This window comes from Phalaenopsis equestris, unplaced genomic scaffold (genome assembly GCF_001263595.1).
Source record: "Phalaenopsis equestris unplaced genomic scaffold, ASM126359v1 Scaffold000761, whole genome shotgun sequence".
Lineage (NCBI taxonomy): Eukaryota > Viridiplantae > Streptophyta > Magnoliopsida > Asparagales > Orchidaceae > Phalaenopsis > Phalaenopsis equestris.
In genome coordinates, this window is record NW_018165201.1 from 755852 (window position 1) to 775473 (window position 19622).

The following is a 19622-nucleotide window of genomic DNA, read 5'->3' on the forward strand; positions in this document are numbered from 1 at the left end:
ATGGTTTGGAAGATTTTGGTTGTTTCAGATTTCCCCTTGATTAGGAATATTCACTTGGTTCTAGTGTAATTAATAATGAATGAGATAAACCATCTAGCCCCATTTATGGTTTTTACTTTTGGAAGTCCTTAAATATCACTATGAATGATTAAAAAGGATGTAAGGTTTGTATTGGGTTATGGGATAAACATTTCTAATGTGTTAGGCAAGTTGACAAATCTCATATTGATAAGTACTAGGTTTTTTATTGATATACAAATGATGATATATCCTTATAACATAATAAAAATTAGGATGATTCGGGCGAAAATGTCATAACATGATTTATTTTTTAACAGATATATTCAACAGACCCAAAGACTTGAGGAAAAGATGGTGGGACCACCTGTGTGTTTAGAGAGAGATTTTCCTTGAGCAAGTATAAACCTTGATGCATTTCAACACTGCCAATCACCTTCCCTGAATCTATTACATGAAATTCACAAGAGTTGCAATGAATTTAATTATATATTTCGTATCATGAGTAAGCTTACTGATTGAAGTTAAATTACAGTCCAACTATGGAACACCAGTTGTGGAATATATAAAATAGAGGAAATAGTAGATATCTTGAGAGAGCTCCACATCTAATTTTCCATCACTTTTTAAGTGTGATCCATCAACAAATCTAACAAATGAAGATATAGAAGTCGTTTGATAGTTGACTAGAGCATTAGAAGCTCCTAAATTTATGATCCAAAGTCTAAATCTCCCATTATTGGTAAAATGAGAAAATGATATATCACCTTGGTGTGCTATTAGACTGGTGTGTTGTTTTGAATTTACCCCAATGAGTTTTTTCAGTAATTCAAGTTGTTCTTTGGTGAATGGTTCAGGTGACTCTTTAAAAGTGGTAGCAGCATTAGTCTTGCTTTCTTGATCTTTTCTTCCATGTCCAGGTTTTCAATCTATATGATTTCCATGAAGTTTCCAATAGTTATTTTTGAGGTTCCCAATTTTCTTGTACTAGTCACATGTGAGACGATTCTTCTTGAATTTTGAATCATGGGAAGAATTATGGGAGTGCAAAGCTGAGCTTTCAACACTTGATGAACTCTCATTTCTAGTCATCATAATCTTCTTTCTACTCTTCTTTATAACTTCAATAAATGCTTCACGGGTAGATGGAAGAGGCTTTATTCCTAACATTCTCTCTCTTCATTCAATTCCTTAGTCCCCACTAGGAATTGGATAGTTCTCTTGTTCTCGGTTATGATTTATACATCATTGCATCATGTGGACATTTTCAAACAAATGTCTCAAACATATCCATTTGTAGCAAATACTTTGTCAAGGTATTGAAATATTGAGCAATATTTAGCTCTTTTTGACGAAGATCATGTAGTTTGGTTTCGATCTCAAATAATTCTACAGTATTCTCACTGCTAGAATAAGTTTCTCTTGCAGCCTCTCATATATATATTTTTTGGTTATTTTATAGAGCAAAAAAAATTCTCCTACTTCAGTGGTCATTGAGTTGACTTGCCAAGACATAATCATATGGTCTTGAATCTTCTTTGTGTGATGGTTAGGATTAGTGAGATCAGGAACTGCGCCCTTCCTGTGAGATGTTCCTCTTGTCCTTTTTCATAAATATACATAAACACGGATTGAGAACACTAAGAGAGTTATGACCATTAACTTTATTGTTTGTGATAAAGGATGAGAGTTCAGGGGTTGTTGGACAAAATTCCTGGTCTCTGATTCAAAATTAATCTTTGGAGTAGAATTAGACATTTCTATTCCGTTCTTAGTCATAACTCTATGCGTGTTTAGGGTTGGATAAGGGAATTGGTTGTTGGTTGTGCAGAAATAGAGTCCAACGACTTTGATATGGAGCAGAGGGCTTGTAAGCTGGCTGGAGAGATTCTGATTGTTGGATGACTGTTGGAAAGGCTCTGGTGGTTGTAGGAGCGAATAGATGAGGGCATGTAGGTTGAAGGAGAGCTAGGGTTTGTTTCCTTATAATGTAAAGCTTCTTTTGAAAAAATGCAGATGACGTCATCGAAGACATTTCAAGATGCAATGAACGAAGCCGAAGACGTCGATTTGTTCGATCGACACAGATGACACGGGAAGAAGGCTATGAAGACATTCAAAGCCTTGTTGGCATCATTCGAAGATGACAAAAACTTCAAATGAAATCAAATATGCAGATGATACCGAACGAAGCAGACGCGGACGAAATAGTTCGACGATTCTCTAATACCATGAAGAAAAATGTGGGAGAGAGTATTCTCATAATTCTTTTTACCAATTTTCAACCAAAAGGCTACATATACAGGAAAAGTGATACCTCCTGGTTTACAATCTTATTAAATATATTTACCCCAACACTGAAAGAAAATACTTTTGAAATAAACATAAATATAAATAGAATAAAAACTTATCAAGGAGTTTCCCAAATTGTATTCAATTAATCCATTCATCATTTTTTGGATGGTCAGCTTGGGCCCATCATAGAAAGGAAGCCGATCCTCATAGATTTCCACAACTAGCCTTAAGCCTCTTCTAAAATTTTCCTTTGTTTCAATTATTAGAGATTTATCATTTTTCAAATATTATACACTATTGTATCTAATTTTTAATACCCGAAGACTTCTCCCTTAATTATATAACTCTTCAATTTGATCCTTTTATATTACCACAAGGTTGGACTTCTTAGCTGCATTTTATAAGTCTTATGTTTGATTCCCCCATAATTATCATAATTCAAAAAAAAAAAAAAATTGTTCTTGAATATTAGCATCAAAATACTGCTCTAATCATAATTGTTAACCTAGCATTTAAGATTCAAAAAAAAATTTGTTAAATTAACCTCTCCAATATCTCCGTAGTCCTCCAAAGCTCAAGAAGGATATCATTTTGACCTAAAGTACTATCTTTATTCATATTCTTAAGAGCCAAGCGAACTTCAATTAACTAGATCTTTCTATTTGTATACTTTATGATTCTATTTATGAGGCTTTTCTAGAAAGTTTCCCTTAAAGCTCTCATTTAATTTCTAGAAAATTTTTTATCTTTTTTTGTCTTCATATCTTTAACGTAGATCCTATTATTTTTCACTTGTGATACATCTTAATTAAATCTGAATTTTTAGATATTCTACGTCATGTCAAATTATTTCTTTTACTTAATGCCTAGCCTATTATATGTCGTAAAAATGTGTAGCTTTTGGTATGAGCGAAATAGAACAATACCATGTGTAGGCGCACAAATGCTTCTCATTGTTTACTTATCCTGCAATATGCATTTACCCAGCACATGTATGTTAGCCCCATACCTACACATGATAACAAAAACACTTGTACATGGAGTTTTGGTGAAAACAAATGCAACAACTCCAAGAGGAAAACATAGGCACTCCCACCCTTCGCATATGAATAAGAGTGATGGCACCAACATATAATTTTATAGTCTTTGAATCAATTCAATGTGTTTCGGCATCCTTGTTTCTTGTTGCTTACATTATAGGATGTGAAATTTTGTGTGTGGGAGTGATGAAACGGTAATCCAAATATTCGTTTATACTTGATCATCTTTCTTGAGAGGCAATTGTCCCATCAGTTTTAACCCTCCACTTTTTTTGGTGTGGAAATTTACATACATACCACACAACTCTTATGTATTTACTTATCTAACACCCAAGGTTTGATATTTACACTTATAACACCTTGGTGTCATGGTAGTGATATTGATATTTTTGATGTGATGTTAAAGATTTGAGTGGCATGCATGTAAATATGAATGTTTAGGTGTTAGATGTGTAACTACATAAGAATTGTGTGGTATGTATGTAAATGCCCCTTTTTTTTGCTTTTCCAAGTAGATATAGTTGGCATGAAATATTCTCTCTTTTTCAGTGGAACTGGAGCTTTGGCCATTTTCATCAGAAGATTTTTTGGAGTCGACATCACTACATCTGATTTTGATGATGAGGAAGTGGAAGAAAATATAGCTTACAATTGCAAAGCTAATGAAGTAAAGGTCTTGCCACATGTTAGACGTAAGTTATTGCCTAATTATATTAGAAACATTAATGCTCTATTTTTTGAAATAAAATTTGCAATTATTGTCCATGCAATTGAGTTTATTTGAATGTTTTTTACGTGTCATAGGTATGAGAACAATCTATGTGTGAATAAGACTAATTAAAAAAAATATGTTTGATCAAAATTTTCATATATGAAATGTTTGCAAATATTATTTTATGTTATATATTTTATTACACTTTCTTTATTTCGCACTGATCCTTAAAATCATCTTTCTGGAACAAACATGTTGACATTAGTTTATGGTGAACCGTTCAAAAAATTTGCTTAAGCGAAACTGTGGATGCTCCAATGAATTATGAGTCGCTCAGTCTGTGCACTTTCTTTTCTATACAGTCATGAATACATATCTGGAATCTAATATGATCCTCCTTGATGCTTTGTTGATTTACGACACTAAATAATCCAATGGTTTTTTGCACTGGTTTATGTATTTATCATATAAAATTCAAACAAATCAATCAGTTTTTGTCCTCTTCGTCAGTCTTACAACCCTTTAATAAAAAAGATCTTTTTTTTCTCAGCTGGCTTCTGCTTATCGCCATTTAAGCATTTGTTTTTGCATCCTCAATTTTTAATATGACCTGACATCGATTAAAAATTTGTTGTGAAGGCTGATCATTAATGGATTATAGCCTTCCATAATTTTTTTTGCATTGGCTTCTTAATTTACAATCTAATCACCCAAATTGGTGCCCCTTGTTAGCCTTTTATCAACGGGTTGGTACTTAGCTTGTTCTTTGCTGATAGTTATTTTAACATTTATTTTTGCACCTCTTTTCATTTTTTGACATTGCATGTATTTAAATTATAATAAGTTGTCTATTTAAACCAGACCTGATTCCCCTTCTTTTTTACATCTCCATAATTCCATCCTTAAGGCTCAAGTCATTTTTTCCTTTGCCATCTACGTTCGAAGTAGAGCAATTCATTTGTAGAATATTATGTCAGTAAATATTTTGTTTTGTTATTAATAACTCTATCACACGACTATGTGATTTATTATTGACTAACAAAGGAAATCAGAATGTTGCAAAGGCTTGTCTTAAGCCTCAACAGGCTCGTATTTTAAGAAATTATGACATTAACACCCATTTTGAAAAGAGAACCAAAATCCACTTTTTGGCTGATGGAAGATCAAAATTGTGGCATCAACAATGCATATTTTTTGTTGCGTCTTTAATTATACATTATTTATCCCGAAACCAGTTTTCTGTATCCACTCATATTGTGTCATTCATCTTTTCTTGTTTTTCATATTAACTTCTGTTTGGCCGTTATTTGTTCACAAGTTTACGCTACCCTTTTCTATTTATTGCGCATTTTTTAAAGTGAAAAACCTGTTTTCCATTGACACCAGGCCAAAAAATATTGCTAGTTAGGTAATTCTCTTACCAAAATGAGTGTTGATATAACGATTTATTGAAATGCCGCGCTTCAAGACGATTAGATGAGCCTCCCTCAACTTCTTGAATTCGTTGTGATGCTGAATAATAATTCAAGTCAAAATTACAAATAAGAAGTTAAGAGGGATAAATTAAATCACGACTCTTCTAATACTCTTTGATCCCAAAGAAGAAACAAGATGACTGTCAAAACAGTAAATCACATAAAAAATTTCTGGAATCTGGAAATATTAACATGGGCATGACATCATTCTAGGGTTCCTAGAAGGTGTATGTTGATCTAAACAAGTGTTGGGGATGTTGTAAGGTTGATTGAAGCCGTGGCTAATGGTACACAACAAGGATTTGAAATGGGAAATGCAGTAGGTTGTTTTCTGGAAATAAATAAAAAAAAAGAAGAAACTGTTACAGGATATACTATTCGGCAAGGGTATGCTCTCCGTCATGACTCGGCAGTGAACTTGGAATTAATTAAGGCGGGAACTGAAGATTAGATGGTAGGAATTAAATTTTCTATCACTAGCTGTTAATAAATGAAAGAGCTACTAAAGAAATTAAATTAAGCGATATAATTAAATTCACCTCATTCTAGGTTGTTCACATCTTCTATAAATATTTTCTCTTCCATTAATCATCTTTAAATTAATTAATTTGACATGAAATTTTAGTTTAAAATAGCATTAAGCTTAAACAAAGTTAGTGAATACTCATATTTCTAAACTAAAGTAATACAACAGAAAAGAAAGCAATATGTATGTCAGTTAAGTTTTTAATAAATCAATATAAGTTTGAAGCTATTCAATGAATCTTACTATATCAATAGTATATTTCTATCATCTATATCTATACAAATGTGGGGTATAATCCAGATATAACCCCCCTGTACCCCCTGAATAACCCCTGACGTACGCAGCGTTGTGTACGTCTTATGTACGCAAATATCTACGCATGAGGGCTTGCTTCTTTGCTTTTATTGGCCACACGACACTGACGCCGACGCCGCCTCTTCTTTTGCTTGACAAAGACGCCGCCTCGCTGGCTCGACACGAACCCATCACAGTGAGTCTAACCGTACACACGAGCCACCACCTCCTTCGGCTACCTCTCTTCTCCGTCGGCTCGATGGCAGGGGATCGGTTATCTCCCGCACTTATCGTTCGACTCTAGAGGTAAGTTGTTTCTCGCCTCTGCCGCCCTCCTACACTTTGATTTATACATGAAAATATCTTTTCGTGTTCCCAACTCTCTCGCGTCTTCTCCCCTCACTTCATCTTACCGACTCATCGTTTCCTCTTATTTGGCTTCCTCATTTCCTCTTCCGGCTCTTCGTTTCTTTTTTCCCGAGTAACTGGAACAGGACTTCACATTTTTGAGGGGGTTCTACCACCAAATCTCATTCAAACTGCCAGCACACCACTTGAAATAGAAAGGCTAAAGCTCTCCTAAACACAGAAAATCTGAGAGGAAATTTAAATTTTTACAAAACCAACCCTATTACTGATTAAAAGTTATATTGAAAAGGGACCACGAGGGCTGGCAGTAGTAACAAGGCTGGAGAATACCAAAATTTGGTTTTTCATGGGATGGAACCCCTTCCGACCCAATCCCGTGATCACGGCATCACGGGAGTCGGCTCGCACATCAGAGCAGAACTATGAATATTTTATTGACAACAAAGAATCTGATAGAAGCTTCTTGCACTCAAATGTCTCCTCGATAAATTTTAAAGATGCTAGGAGTTCTTGCTCATCTAGATTAACAATAAAGACCTTACCAAGCCCTTCTTAGTTCCCATGGTTGGGTGAACTTTCATGATTTAAAACTTACAATCAGAAAATTGCTCATTAGGTCCAAACGCAAATACGTAAAAATTTAATGATGAAATAAGGAGTTTTGGAACATCAAGTAGTTGTTCTTTAAGAATATCTACAAATACAATTGACTGCTTTTGATTGACTTTCTTGATGCTTTAGGCTGACATATCAACCACTTGTTATTAGAGGCGTTTTTTTATCCATATCAATGTCTTATATCTTTATTTCGATTCTTCACTTGGTGGTTCAAGAACATTATTCTTTATAAAATATGAATGTTGATGCCACCAATACGATAACACCAAAGCAGTTAATGTTTTCCTTTTAGGTCGCAGCTTCCTAGTATAAATTCATAATTAAATGATTTTAATTCAGTGCACTGATTTCCATTTCCTTGCGTCAAACTTTCTCTAACTTTCTTGTATAAATTTAAAGATAAGTTAGCTCATATCCTTCCATATTGATGAAAATTTTAACACTGATGGCTATTTTTTATTTGAACTTATACCTTTCTTTTTGTTTTTCTCAGTAATGATCTTGATTATCAGAGCAAATTATTCTCTTTAAAGTGCTCTTTAAAACTAAGGGCCACTTCTTTGTTTTCAGATACTTGGGTAGAAACCTTTCCAGTTCTGGAACCGGACTGGGATTTGATCATTGCGACTGACATTCTGTTATGTATGTTTTGTTTTGTGGGTAAAACCATACCATTTTTTGCTTGATGAGAGATTATAACTCAGCTGTTCTTGTTTTATAGATGTGAAGCAGTACCCCAACTTGATCAAAACACTTTCCTTTCTCCTCAAAAACTACAAGCAAAGAAATATTAAGAGTGAAGTAACTGAAAGTTCTCAGCATAGGAGGATTCTTACAGCATCAGGTAAATGGTAAAAGCCGTGGAAATTTAGTGTGTTTTGCAACGCCTTATCTAGCCTATTGTTTTTAGGAGAGGAATTGCAGCTGCAGCAACCTGTATTCTTGATGAGCTGGCGGCGTAGGCTTGGTGGAGAGGAATCACTTTTTTTCTCTGGTTGTGAGGATGCTGGACTCGTTACTACGCATATTGGATCTCGTGTTTATTGCATCAGTTCTAGAAGAGAGACATGATTTATGTGGACATCTATAATATTATAAAAGAGGTATTTTATTTATGATTAGAAATTTTATGCGACGCACCAACTTTTTAATCACCATGATATGAACAATTCATAGAAAATTTAAGCTACATTTTGATTGCCATGCTCTTAAATTCATCAGCACAATACCACCACCACTAACAAAAATGACAACAAGCTTTTACCCCAATAAGTGGGGTCGGCTACATGAATCTTTTTTCTCCATTGTCCTATTGCATGTAATATTTTCATTTAATTCTAATAAATTAAGATCATTTTTTTTATACAATATGTTTTTTATACAAATGCCCAAGTCTTTATAGGTCTACCTCTGCCTTTCTTAACATAAGTCGAATCTAAAACATCTACTCTCCTAACCGGATCATCAAATGATCGACGTTTAATGTGATCAAACCTTCTAAGATGACTCTCTCTAATTTTGTCTGCCACAGGAGCTACACCACCCTATCATGGATATATTCATTTCGCATTTTGTCTCTAAGCATAAAGCTACTCATCCACCTGAGCATTCTCATCTCAACAGCACTTAATTTTATGCTTCTCTTTTAAAGGCCAACATTATGCGCCATAGAACATAGCAGGTCTCACCACCATCTTATAAAATTTTCCTTTCAGTCTAAGCATTACTTTTCTATCACAGGCCCGGAGCATCCCTCCACTTCAACCAACCCACTTGAATTCTACTAATAACATCCTCATCTATATCACCATCACTTTGAATAATATATTTGAGATATCTAAAGCATTTACACCTTTTAATATTTTGATTCCCCATAGTTACAACTCTGTCACTTGAGCTAGTATTACTTAAATTATATTCCATGTATTCAGTTTTAGTTCTACTCAAACGAAGGCCTTTAGACTCCAATTTAGACCTCCATAATTCAAGTTTTTTCTGAGTTCCTTCTCTAGTCTTATCCATAGGAAGGATATCATCATCGAAAAACATACACCAAGGTACATTCTTCTGTAAATTTACAGTAAGAGCATCCAAAACTAAAGCAAAAAGATATAAGCTTAAAGTCGATTTTGATGTAATCCAACTGAAATAGGGTAATATCTGGTTAATCCTCCTTTTGTTCGAACGCAAGTAACAACTCTAATATATTTATCTTTAATGACCTGAATATAAGTCATATCAACACCTTTCTTCTCTAGCACTCTCCAAAGGATATCTTTTGGACTCTTATCATAAGCTTTTCCTAAATTAATAAAAATCATACGTAGATCCTCCTTATTCTCTCTATACTTCTCCATCAAACCTCTCAATAAATGATGTATAGCTTCCATAGTACATTGCCCGGCATAAATCCAAACTGATTGTGAGAAATCTTTGATTTTTATCAGCACAAAAAAGTTAAATAATATGCATGACAAATGAGTAAAATTTTTGTTTTCTATTTTTTGTCCTGAAACACAAATCGGGGATTGAGAATAAATCAACTGATCTCTCCCTATAATTTAGACTCTTGATTTTTATAGAATAAAAGAAGTCTGTTAAGACTTTCATATTTTGTATCATGAACATTAGAATAAACCTTTCTATTTGGCAAAGCTTATTCACTGGTCAATATTTATCATGGTAGACAACTTTTCATTCCCAGATTTTTATTTAGTGCCTTTCTCATTTCTGAACTACAATATAGAGTTTTTTGAACCTTAAGAAATAAAATGCAATTCATGACAAATAGATTTTATTGGCCAACCTTTAAACAATATTTATAAATAATAGTTTCATAAAGCTGTACTTGTATAGTAATCATTTCTACAGAACACCTAGATAAGTATGGTGCACTTTCAATTCTTCATAGGCTTTTTCGAAGACTTTTAATGGGCTTTATTGTAACTTCTATGGGAAATAATAGTGTTTTTGTTGCTGTTGATAGACTTTTTAGGGTGGCTTATTTTATTCCTTATTCTAAAAGACAAATAAATGATGCTTCACACATTGTTAATTTATTTTGGCTGAAATTATGAAGCTGCATGATTTGCTGTTAATAATCATTTTGAATAGAGATGTTAGGTTTATCTTCTATTTCTGAAAAATATTTTGAAAATTATTTGGAGCATGGTTAAATTTTTCATTAATCTTTCTTTCACATGTTATTGATCGAACAAAAGTTAATAATTGAAATGTCTATAGTTTATAACACTACCTAGTTGGAAAAATCATAGGCATTTGGGATATTTATTTATTAGTTTTTTATTTTTTTATTTTATTGTTTATGATAGCACTATTTTGAAAAAAATCTTAAATAAAACACCATTTATAGTTTATGGTTATAATCTCGAGAGGTCTATTGATTTAGCTATCATTAGATCATGGTTTTTTATGCTTATATTTACACACATAATTTTAAAGGTCGTCACATATAAGATAGAAATTTGAGGAAGTAATAACAAATATACAAAATTTGTAAATCAAAAACACTTTGCAAACAAATTTAATGAGCATTGATATCCTTCAATTTACGCTCACCATGAGCTCAATGTTGCCACTTACGTATAAAAAATTGTATGTCGGTCCTTCTAGCCCCTTCAAAACTATCAGTTAACTAAATGCTTAGTATCCTGAATTGTCTTCGAACATGCTTATTAACTTTATTTTTAATGTGCAAGATATTTTATCATATAAAAAAATGTATATTTTTAAGGCTTACAATCGGAACCTCATGCAAGAAACGAACATCATCCATTGTAAGTGCGGCTTCATATGAACTTTCCTGAAATTTTAAAGTAAAATTTAAGACGAAACTTTAGCATATACTGATTCTCTCCATAAATTCCCGGTTAAATAAAAGAATTACCCTCCCAGAAATAATAGCCTTGAATCATCATCATTCCTTCATTAACATAAAAAAGTAGTGTCTCCTTGCATTTTCATACCCTATCCTTATGTATTCAATATATGGATTGGAGTGCCCCAAATTTCCTTAAATATTTTAGTTAACCCCTTCTTGTATAGGACATGGTATGTTATGAACTAAAGGTCCATTTTATTTCATCAGGTATGGTTGACCCCTCCATTGTAAGTCAAGCGAAGAAGTCAATCAAGTGTGTTTTTATAATTTCCTTATTTTTATCAACCCATGCATGCTATAGTAGTTTTATAGCTATGTAATGCTCACTTGAAGTTCTATAAACAGAAACAACATGTAATTTTGTGAATCATTAAATTAAATAATCAAAGTTTGCTTATTTTTTGGCATGTGAGATTGGTTCCTCGTTGATTTCTCCTTAGTGAAAATCTTTGGTGAATTTCTTAAGTTGTTTTGTGCTTGATTTAATTTAATAGATTTTCACGCATCCCTTGTATGTCAAAACCTTTATAGACTTTACTTTTTCTTTCTCCTAATCTGAAGCTTCACAAAGTCAGTCTCCCTTCCATGCCTCCCAATGAACTTACACCTTATTAAGCTGGCAATTCCACTATTTGTGGCGTTTTGGTTAGCAACCTTTTTAGTGTTTTTTAATATTTTTATTCCTTTCTTTAATAATATTGATTATGATTGCATATTTCTCATAAAACATATTTTATATTCTTGGTATGCCCATGAAAATTTAAAATGGCTTTGTAGAAGTTACTCATGGATCTCCAATCATGCTTATTTAGATTTCACTATCTGTTATGAGAATTTGGTTTATCAACCATAAGGTATTATTCTCTATTGAGATTGATGTTGTTATGGCTAATGTTGTAGGCTTTTTAGTGCCCGTATGTTTATCAAAATAGATGTTTCGAAGCATTATGATCCTTTATATTGTTGGCTCTACGAGCCATGATATGCACAAGCGTATTTTAATTATAAAAAAAACATATATTTAGAGGTTCTAATTATATACACTAAATGATTTCAAGATTAAGTAATTGCACAAATTTTGGACTTCAAAGCAACATCAATGAAATTAGATGTCTTGAATACATAAAGAAAATTTAGATGGTTAAGAAGTTATAAAAAAAAACTCAAGAATAGGTCCTAAGAGTAAATAGATTTGTAATTACAAAAAATGGCCGAATCTTAAACTTTAGAAGTGAAAATTTATAAATTTAAATAAATTAAAAAAACAATTTAAATATTTATAAATTTAAGAAAATTTGATTGTAAATCATTTAAAATTATTAGCTTGTTGAGATGATTTTAAACTTCTTATTATATTTTCTTAATTTGCTTTATATGAATATATAACTTATTTAATTTATTAATAATATAATTGAGAATAATGTATTTGACTAATATATCAATAAGCTTTCCTAATTGGGTGATTCCTATATAGATAAGCTTAAATAATTTTATATGTTGCTTATGAGGCATTAAAATAAATTAATAAGGCTTAATCATATTAATTAAACATATTAAGTTTATATTTTGACCTTAAATTTTTATAATTTGTTGCATATGTCATTTTATAAAAAAAATATTTTAGATATTTTTTTAAAATTAGTTAGGGGTCTATATATATCAACCATCCAAAGTACTTAATATAATATTTTGACCTCCTAAACTTTAAATATAACATTCTAACTACTTTTTTATTACAACCACTCTTCTAAACTTACTCATGAAGTTTTGAGTGAAAATTTTGGGTGGATAATATATTCTATTTAAAGTTTGGGTTGTTAAAATGTTCTATTAAATGTTTTAGGTGGTTGGTATGTAAAAAAACCCAATTAATTAATATATTTAAAATTTCATAAAAAATAAGTAAATATTTGTATTTTGTAAAATTTATTTTACAATCATTGAATTTTGGATTAATTTTTATTACATTGTATTCACTAGATTTCTTAAATGCGATTTGATATGTTGAATGACATTTTTTTATTAAAATTAAATTTATAATTTTTTTAAATATTAACTATTTTTATGAAAAGTTGGCTAGCTATTGGAATTTTATTTAGAGTTTTGATTAGCTGTTGAAGCTTTTCGAACTAGTTATTTTATAACTATTTGAAGAGCATTTAAGGAAATTGCTCACATACTTCAGCCTTATTTTGAGAAGCTTTAAAATAGGAGATATTTTGATAAATTAAAAGCTTGTAAAAATTTTCTCTCTCTCTCTTTCTCGAATTGTCTTTGAAGCAACATATATTCTTAAGAAAATTTAATGGGTTGATTTAAACTTCTCAAGAAGTTTGAGTTCATGCAAATCCACATTATAACTAAGCGCCATGATCCATTATAATGGTTGGGATTTGCTGATAATGATAATTGTAAGAAGATATATTAAAAAATTTTCCTTTTTATGTCACCTACTTCCATGTATTTGTTTATATTAATGAAGAATGCTTCAATATGCATCCCAACCTAGTTGAACCCTAAACTAGCAATATGCGCCACAAATAAATAAAAAAGGTCTAAAGGAAGATTAAATCCAGTGAACAATGAAACTATTGATAATTAGTTGTTAATTCAAAGGGTGTCAAGACCTTGTGTTAGTCCTAGTCTCATACTTAGGAAATATGCCATTTGAATTTCATTATAGAAAAGGCCCCCACTTCCTCTTGCACTTATTTTCATGGTATAAATTCCTTTGACAATTGTATGTTGAATACCCATTGGCTCAAGTTAACTCTCTAAATATGGTGGTTAATATTAGCAACCTAAATGTGTAATTAGTAGAAAATTTACTTCGTTGTTAATAACATTTATTTTCTTAATGTAATCAGTGCTATCCTTTAGAATTCCAGAAATATTTTTAACCTTAATGGTTTAAATCTTGAAGGGTTGCCTCATAGCCAATAACCTCATATTCTTTGCAACAATAACATGTATGATGGTTCTTCTTGGCCATTGGGTCATGCAAAGAATTATGCGTGTGCAGAGCCGAACTTTTAGTGCTTGGCCTTATTTCTATTCATTATCGGCTTCTTCGTGCTCTATTCTCTCCTGACTTCAGTAAAGGCTTCATGGGGAGATAAATTTGTTCCCATGATCCTCTAGCTTACCTCATCCAATTTCTGAGTAAGCCCTACTAGGAATTTCATGGTCCTCTTCTTCTCAATGATGGATTTAAATGCTATGGCATTTTGTGGACATTTTCACACATGTCTCAAACATATCCAATTGTATCCAATATTTTATCAGGGTCAATGATCTCAGGAACTGTGTTCTCTCAAGTGAGATGATCTTTTTTTCCTTTATCACAAATGTACATAAACACAAATTGTAACTTGAAGAAAGCTATGGATATTGAGTTTATGATTTGTGATAAAGTTCGAGTTTGGTAGCATGGATAGAATCCCTGGCCTTTGACTCAGAATTCACCTTCGGGGTAGAACTTGATGTTTGTATCCTGTACTTTGTCATTATGCCTAAGTGTATTTAGGGTTGCTTTTAGCTGTTGTTCTGAAATTGATTGAAACTACTTGATGTCGTTGCTGCAGATAGAGTAAGAGCCTCCAGGGAGTAATTCCTATTATTGCAGGGAAGTTCCAGGACAACAGGAGATGTGACGGCAAGGAAGGGCTATGGCTTCCAGGCAGGAAAAGTATCTATGGCTGAGAAGCTTCGATCGGCTCTGATCAAATCATTGGGAAAGGATCGTAGAGAGCTGCGGCTAAGAATGGATCGTAGAGACCTACGACTAAGAGGTTTCATCTGACTCTTATCAGATTGCTGGGAAAGGATTATAGAGACTTGTGGTTGTGAAAGTATCGTAGAGACATGGGGCTGGGAAAGGAAGACAACGACAGATGGCCTTGGAAAGGAAGACAGCTGCAAAAGGGTCTCGTTGGATGGGAAAGGATCGCAGAGATGTGCGGCTGAAAAAGGAGGACAGTGGCAGTGGGATCTCAGATCTAGGGTTTGCTCCCTAGTTCTGATACCAGGTAGAATTTACTTGGGGAGAAAATTTTTTGCTTCCTATTATTAACAAATAGAGTACATATATATAGGGAAATCAATTCCTCTCTATTTACAAACTTATCAACATATTTTACTTAAATTAGGAAAGAAAATAATATTGAATAAATAATAGAAAAACATAAAATATGAAGGGAATAAACTAATTAATAATTTTCTATGATATCTCAATCAAATCCTCTAAGATATGGAGGTGTGGTCGACCCATATGAAAGATAAATATGGAAAGAACTAAATCTTCTTAAATTTTCACAGATATTTTACTTGTGATGTTTTTGTTCCTTTACTTTTAGGTTTTGTAATATATTGCTTACTTGATTTTTTTCATACTTTATATTTTTTATCTGCATTTCTTCATAAAGTGGGTTGAGGCTATTTATAGACTATTGGCAGTTCTAAAAAATTTTTAAAATTATTCTAATGATTGTCAAGTCAATGAAATTGCTTTTAATTTTTTTTTATATATCTATAATTTTATCGAATCAAATAGGTAGATATAGGTATTTTCTTACAAATTTTTAAAACCTTTGCAAGTTGTAATATTTTTGTAAAATTAGTTTTTAAGATTTTTGCTAGTCGAGCATAGGTTGCAAGAGATTTGTCCAACTAGGATGATCTGATGTTAGTGAGATTAAAATGGTGGAATAATAGGATGTGGAGATCTACACAAGGACATAGTCAAGGGCGTGTCTTGTAAATATTTGTGCGCTATTGCTTGTTCGGGTTATTTACATACATAGCTCCTGAAACATTGCTATCTATAGATCTAGAGCCCACTTTCATCCGTTTTTGAAATTCTTGCTCATCAAAACTCATGATAAAACCCTGACCCATAGTTTTTATTTTTATCAAATTCTCGACCGTGGCACACATAAATTCATCCGTTCGGTAGTTCAAAAATTTCACATGGGTGCTAGATTTTGTAATTAATGATGTTTCGGTTGCTTTGTATGTAATTATTAATTTCTAAAAGCTTCTTAAATCTATCTGCACTCATTTTAAATCTTTGTAAGCTTGCATAATATGTGAAAAGCACTAAATATCTTTAGGCTCTCTAGTGCCCATGTGCATTTTGAAATGTTTGTTTCTAACAATCATGATTCTTTATAATGGTTGGGATTTGTTGATAATGATAATTTTTAGAATATTATATTAGAAAATCGTTTTTTTTAATGTCACCCACTTCCTTGTCTGTTCATATTTCTTCAGTATGCATCCTAACCTTAAGGCTAGTTCAACCAAGCAATGGCAAGATGCACCACTACAAGCATGATGCGCCACAACAAATAAATCAAAAAGGGTCTAAAAAGAAGCTTAAATCCAATGAACAATGAAAGTATTAATAATTTAGCTGTTTGAGTCAAAGGGTTTCAAGACCTCGTGTTAGTCCTAGTTTTATTCCCGGCAAATGTAATTTGAATTCTGTTATAGAAAAAATCCCCACTTCGCATTGCACTTATTTTTGTGGTATCAATTCTTTGGACAATGGTATAATGAATACCTACTGGCTCAAGTTAATCTCTCTAAACATGGTAGCTAGTATTAGCAACCTAAATTTGTAATCAGTAGATAATTTACTTTGTTGTTGAGAACATTCATTTTCTTAATAGAATCAGTGCTATCCTAGAGAATTCCCAAAATAATTTTCACCTTGATGCTTTAAATCTTGAAGGGTTGTGATACAAGAGTTAACCCAACAACAATGTAACAATAATATCATTGCTGAAATTGAAATAGGGAATTACAAATAATCAACTGAAATAGGAAATAGCAACACGAACACTACACATCCGCAATTAGGGCAGTATCTTGAAAGGGGTAATTGGGGATGTTTGGACTCGTTGGTGGCAGTATGATGGTGGCAATGTTGTGGTTTGTGGAGAGGTCGATGGCTGGAGGCAAGGGGGGCTAGATGGCAGCAGAGTCGGAGAGGTAACGGGGAGGTGGAGTTTGAGGTTGAGGGCAATAGGAAAGGGATCAGCAGGTTACAGGGGTGATTGATTGTGCAAGATTGGAGGTAGAAGGGGGAGGCCGGGTACTGGGAGGAAGTAGGTTGCATGGACGACAGCAGTTGTGGTTGCAATGAGGGAGGGGTGTTGCGACAAGGAAGAATGGATGCCGAGGATGGAAAATCTGAAGATAAGTACCTTCTTGGGAACGAGATACTGTTAGAGCACCACTCGCCCTTGAATATAGTCTATGAAGACAGAATAAGGGACGTCGACAACTACTCTGACTGAATCACAATCAAAACCTCCTCATAAACATGAAGACAACAAAATATAGACATAGTTACTTAAGGATTGGCAAGCCCCTCCGCCCCCGTTGGGTGTCAAATTTTGTGAGAAGTAGGGATGTTAAGTTTCTGATCCACTTTTGGAAGACCTTAGGGGGATTGTAACTCCTCGTACTCAGTTGGTCTTAATATTTAGATGAGCTTGTTTGGCAACACTAATCCAGGAATAAGATCTATGGCCTGGCAAATATCCCCGAGTGGTGGTAAACCCTTTGGTGGATTGTCGGTCATCACATCATGAAAATCGATTAGCAGTGGTTAGATCATCTTTTGTGGCTCGGTCTCCTCAATTTTCTCTAAAACAATTAAGGTCATTGCTATTGTGACTTTCCATATATATTGTAGAATGGTGGCACGTGGGGCCACATGTCTCTCCATGATGCGTGTATTTGCTCCTTCTGACTCCCTAATGGACAAGAGAATGATGTGCTTCTATTCCTCCGTGAATGAGTAAGTGTTTTTGAACCTATCAAGCTAAGTTCTACAATCGAACTACCACAATCTCCCCAATAGGATGTAATAGGAATCCATGGGCACCACATCTGATCTTGCAATTGGTTGCCAATGAAAAACTCTACCAAACACTATTGTTCCACTCGTATCTCTTTCCAATTCTTTAACCAGGTCAGAGAATAGGTTTGGGGATTCTTTTGCGCAGCCAAGTCCAACTTCTGCACTATAAAAGCGGAGACCACGTTCGCGTGCCTTCACTCTTACAATACATTTGATATGAAAGATGACGTGCCTCGACCACAAGGGATCCTTTTGTGGTTTCGTCTATAGAGCTCTCCTCGCAACTAGCATCTCTTTCGTGGAAAACTTATGATCGCTTTCCGGCAATTGTCTCTTCGGTGGCATGATTAGAGTTTGGGTGTGGGAGAGAGTAGATGCGGGGTGAGAAAGAAAAATTTTTGGTTGAGATAGGGTTGCATATTGGTGAATGCTAGAAACCCTGAAAACCCTAAAGATAAGACTATTGTTAGGCTAACTCTCATACCAAATGTTATAAGAGTTAAATTAAACAACAGTGGAACAATATTATTATTGTTAAAATTCAAATAGGGAATTACAAATAATTAACTTAAATAGAAAATAGCAACACAGACACAACACATACGCAACTAGGGTAGTGTCCCTAAATGGGTGGCAGTAGATGTTTGAATTTGGTGGTGGCTACAGGAAGATGGCCAGGCCGTGCTTTTTGGTGGGGCTAGTGGCTGAAGGCAAGGGATGGCTGGATGGCAGCAGAATGGGAGAGAGAAGGGGGAGGTGGAGGTAGAGGCTGCGGTTGGGGTGACACGAAAGGGATCAGTAGGTTACAGGGTGGTTGGTGGTGCAGGATTGAAGGTGGAAGAGGGAAGCCGGCTGCTGGGAGGAAGGAGGTTGCAGGAAGACAGCAACTGGGCGATTGTCTGGGAGAGGGCTGCAGCGAGGGAGGGGTGTTGCAGCAACAAAGGATGGAAAAGTCGAAGATAAATATTCCCTTGGGAAGCAGATATAGTCAGAGCACTAAGGAGTGAATCACCAATGAGGTATAAACGGAGCACTACTTTCCTTTGGATACAGCCCTAGAAGGAAAAACAGGGTACCGATGGCTGTCCTAACATAAATGCAATTAAAACCTTCTCCTAAACTTGATGACAACAAAATATGTAGACCTAGGCTACTTAAGGATTGACTCCCAGATCAGTTGGGTGGCAAATCCTATGAGAAGTATGGCCGCTCGGCTCCCTGGAGGTGTTAGCTTGAGCTAGACATTCGGTCTAGAGGAAGGGAAGAGCTCGCTGGTCCAACATTTCTACTGTAGGGATCCTAGCAGTCTGGTTCAGGACTCCCGCAGCAGGTACATCCGTATTAGGTTGCCTTAGAGTCAATATCCTCATAGTCTTTTCATGATGGTATGTCCCTAGAATATGTTTCATTTTAGTTAGAAGAGGTGAAAATGAGGGGAAAAAAGGGGCTTACATACATACCACACAGTTCTTATTTATTTATATATCTAACACTTAATCTTCA

General features: G+C 33.9%; 1 protein-coding gene across 6 annotated transcripts in view; it reads left to right on the plus strand.

The window, feature by feature from the left end:
- Positions 1 to 19622, plus strand: part of LOC110031019 (protein-lysine methyltransferase METTL21B) — a 32266-nt gene that overhangs the window by 10884 nt on the left and 1760 nt on the right. For 5 of the 6 annotated variants that reach the window (XR_002294701.1, XR_002294702.1, XM_020734047.1 and 2 more), the window contains exons 5-8: positions 3903 to 4045; positions 7918 to 7989; positions 8069 to 8191; positions 8258 to 8450. Coding sequence is in view for 3 of the 6 variants with exons in the window: in XM_020734047.1 (XP_020589706.1) it covers positions 3903 to 4045; positions 7918 to 7989; positions 8069 to 8191; positions 8258 to 8418 (499 nt within the window). In the remaining 3 variants the exon portion in view is untranslated. Of the gene's footprint in view, positions 1 to 3902; positions 4046 to 7917; positions 7990 to 8068; positions 8192 to 8257; positions 8451 to 14832; positions 15277 to 19622 lie in introns of all 6 variants that reach the window. The other variant, XR_002294700.1, reaches the window with a different exon arrangement.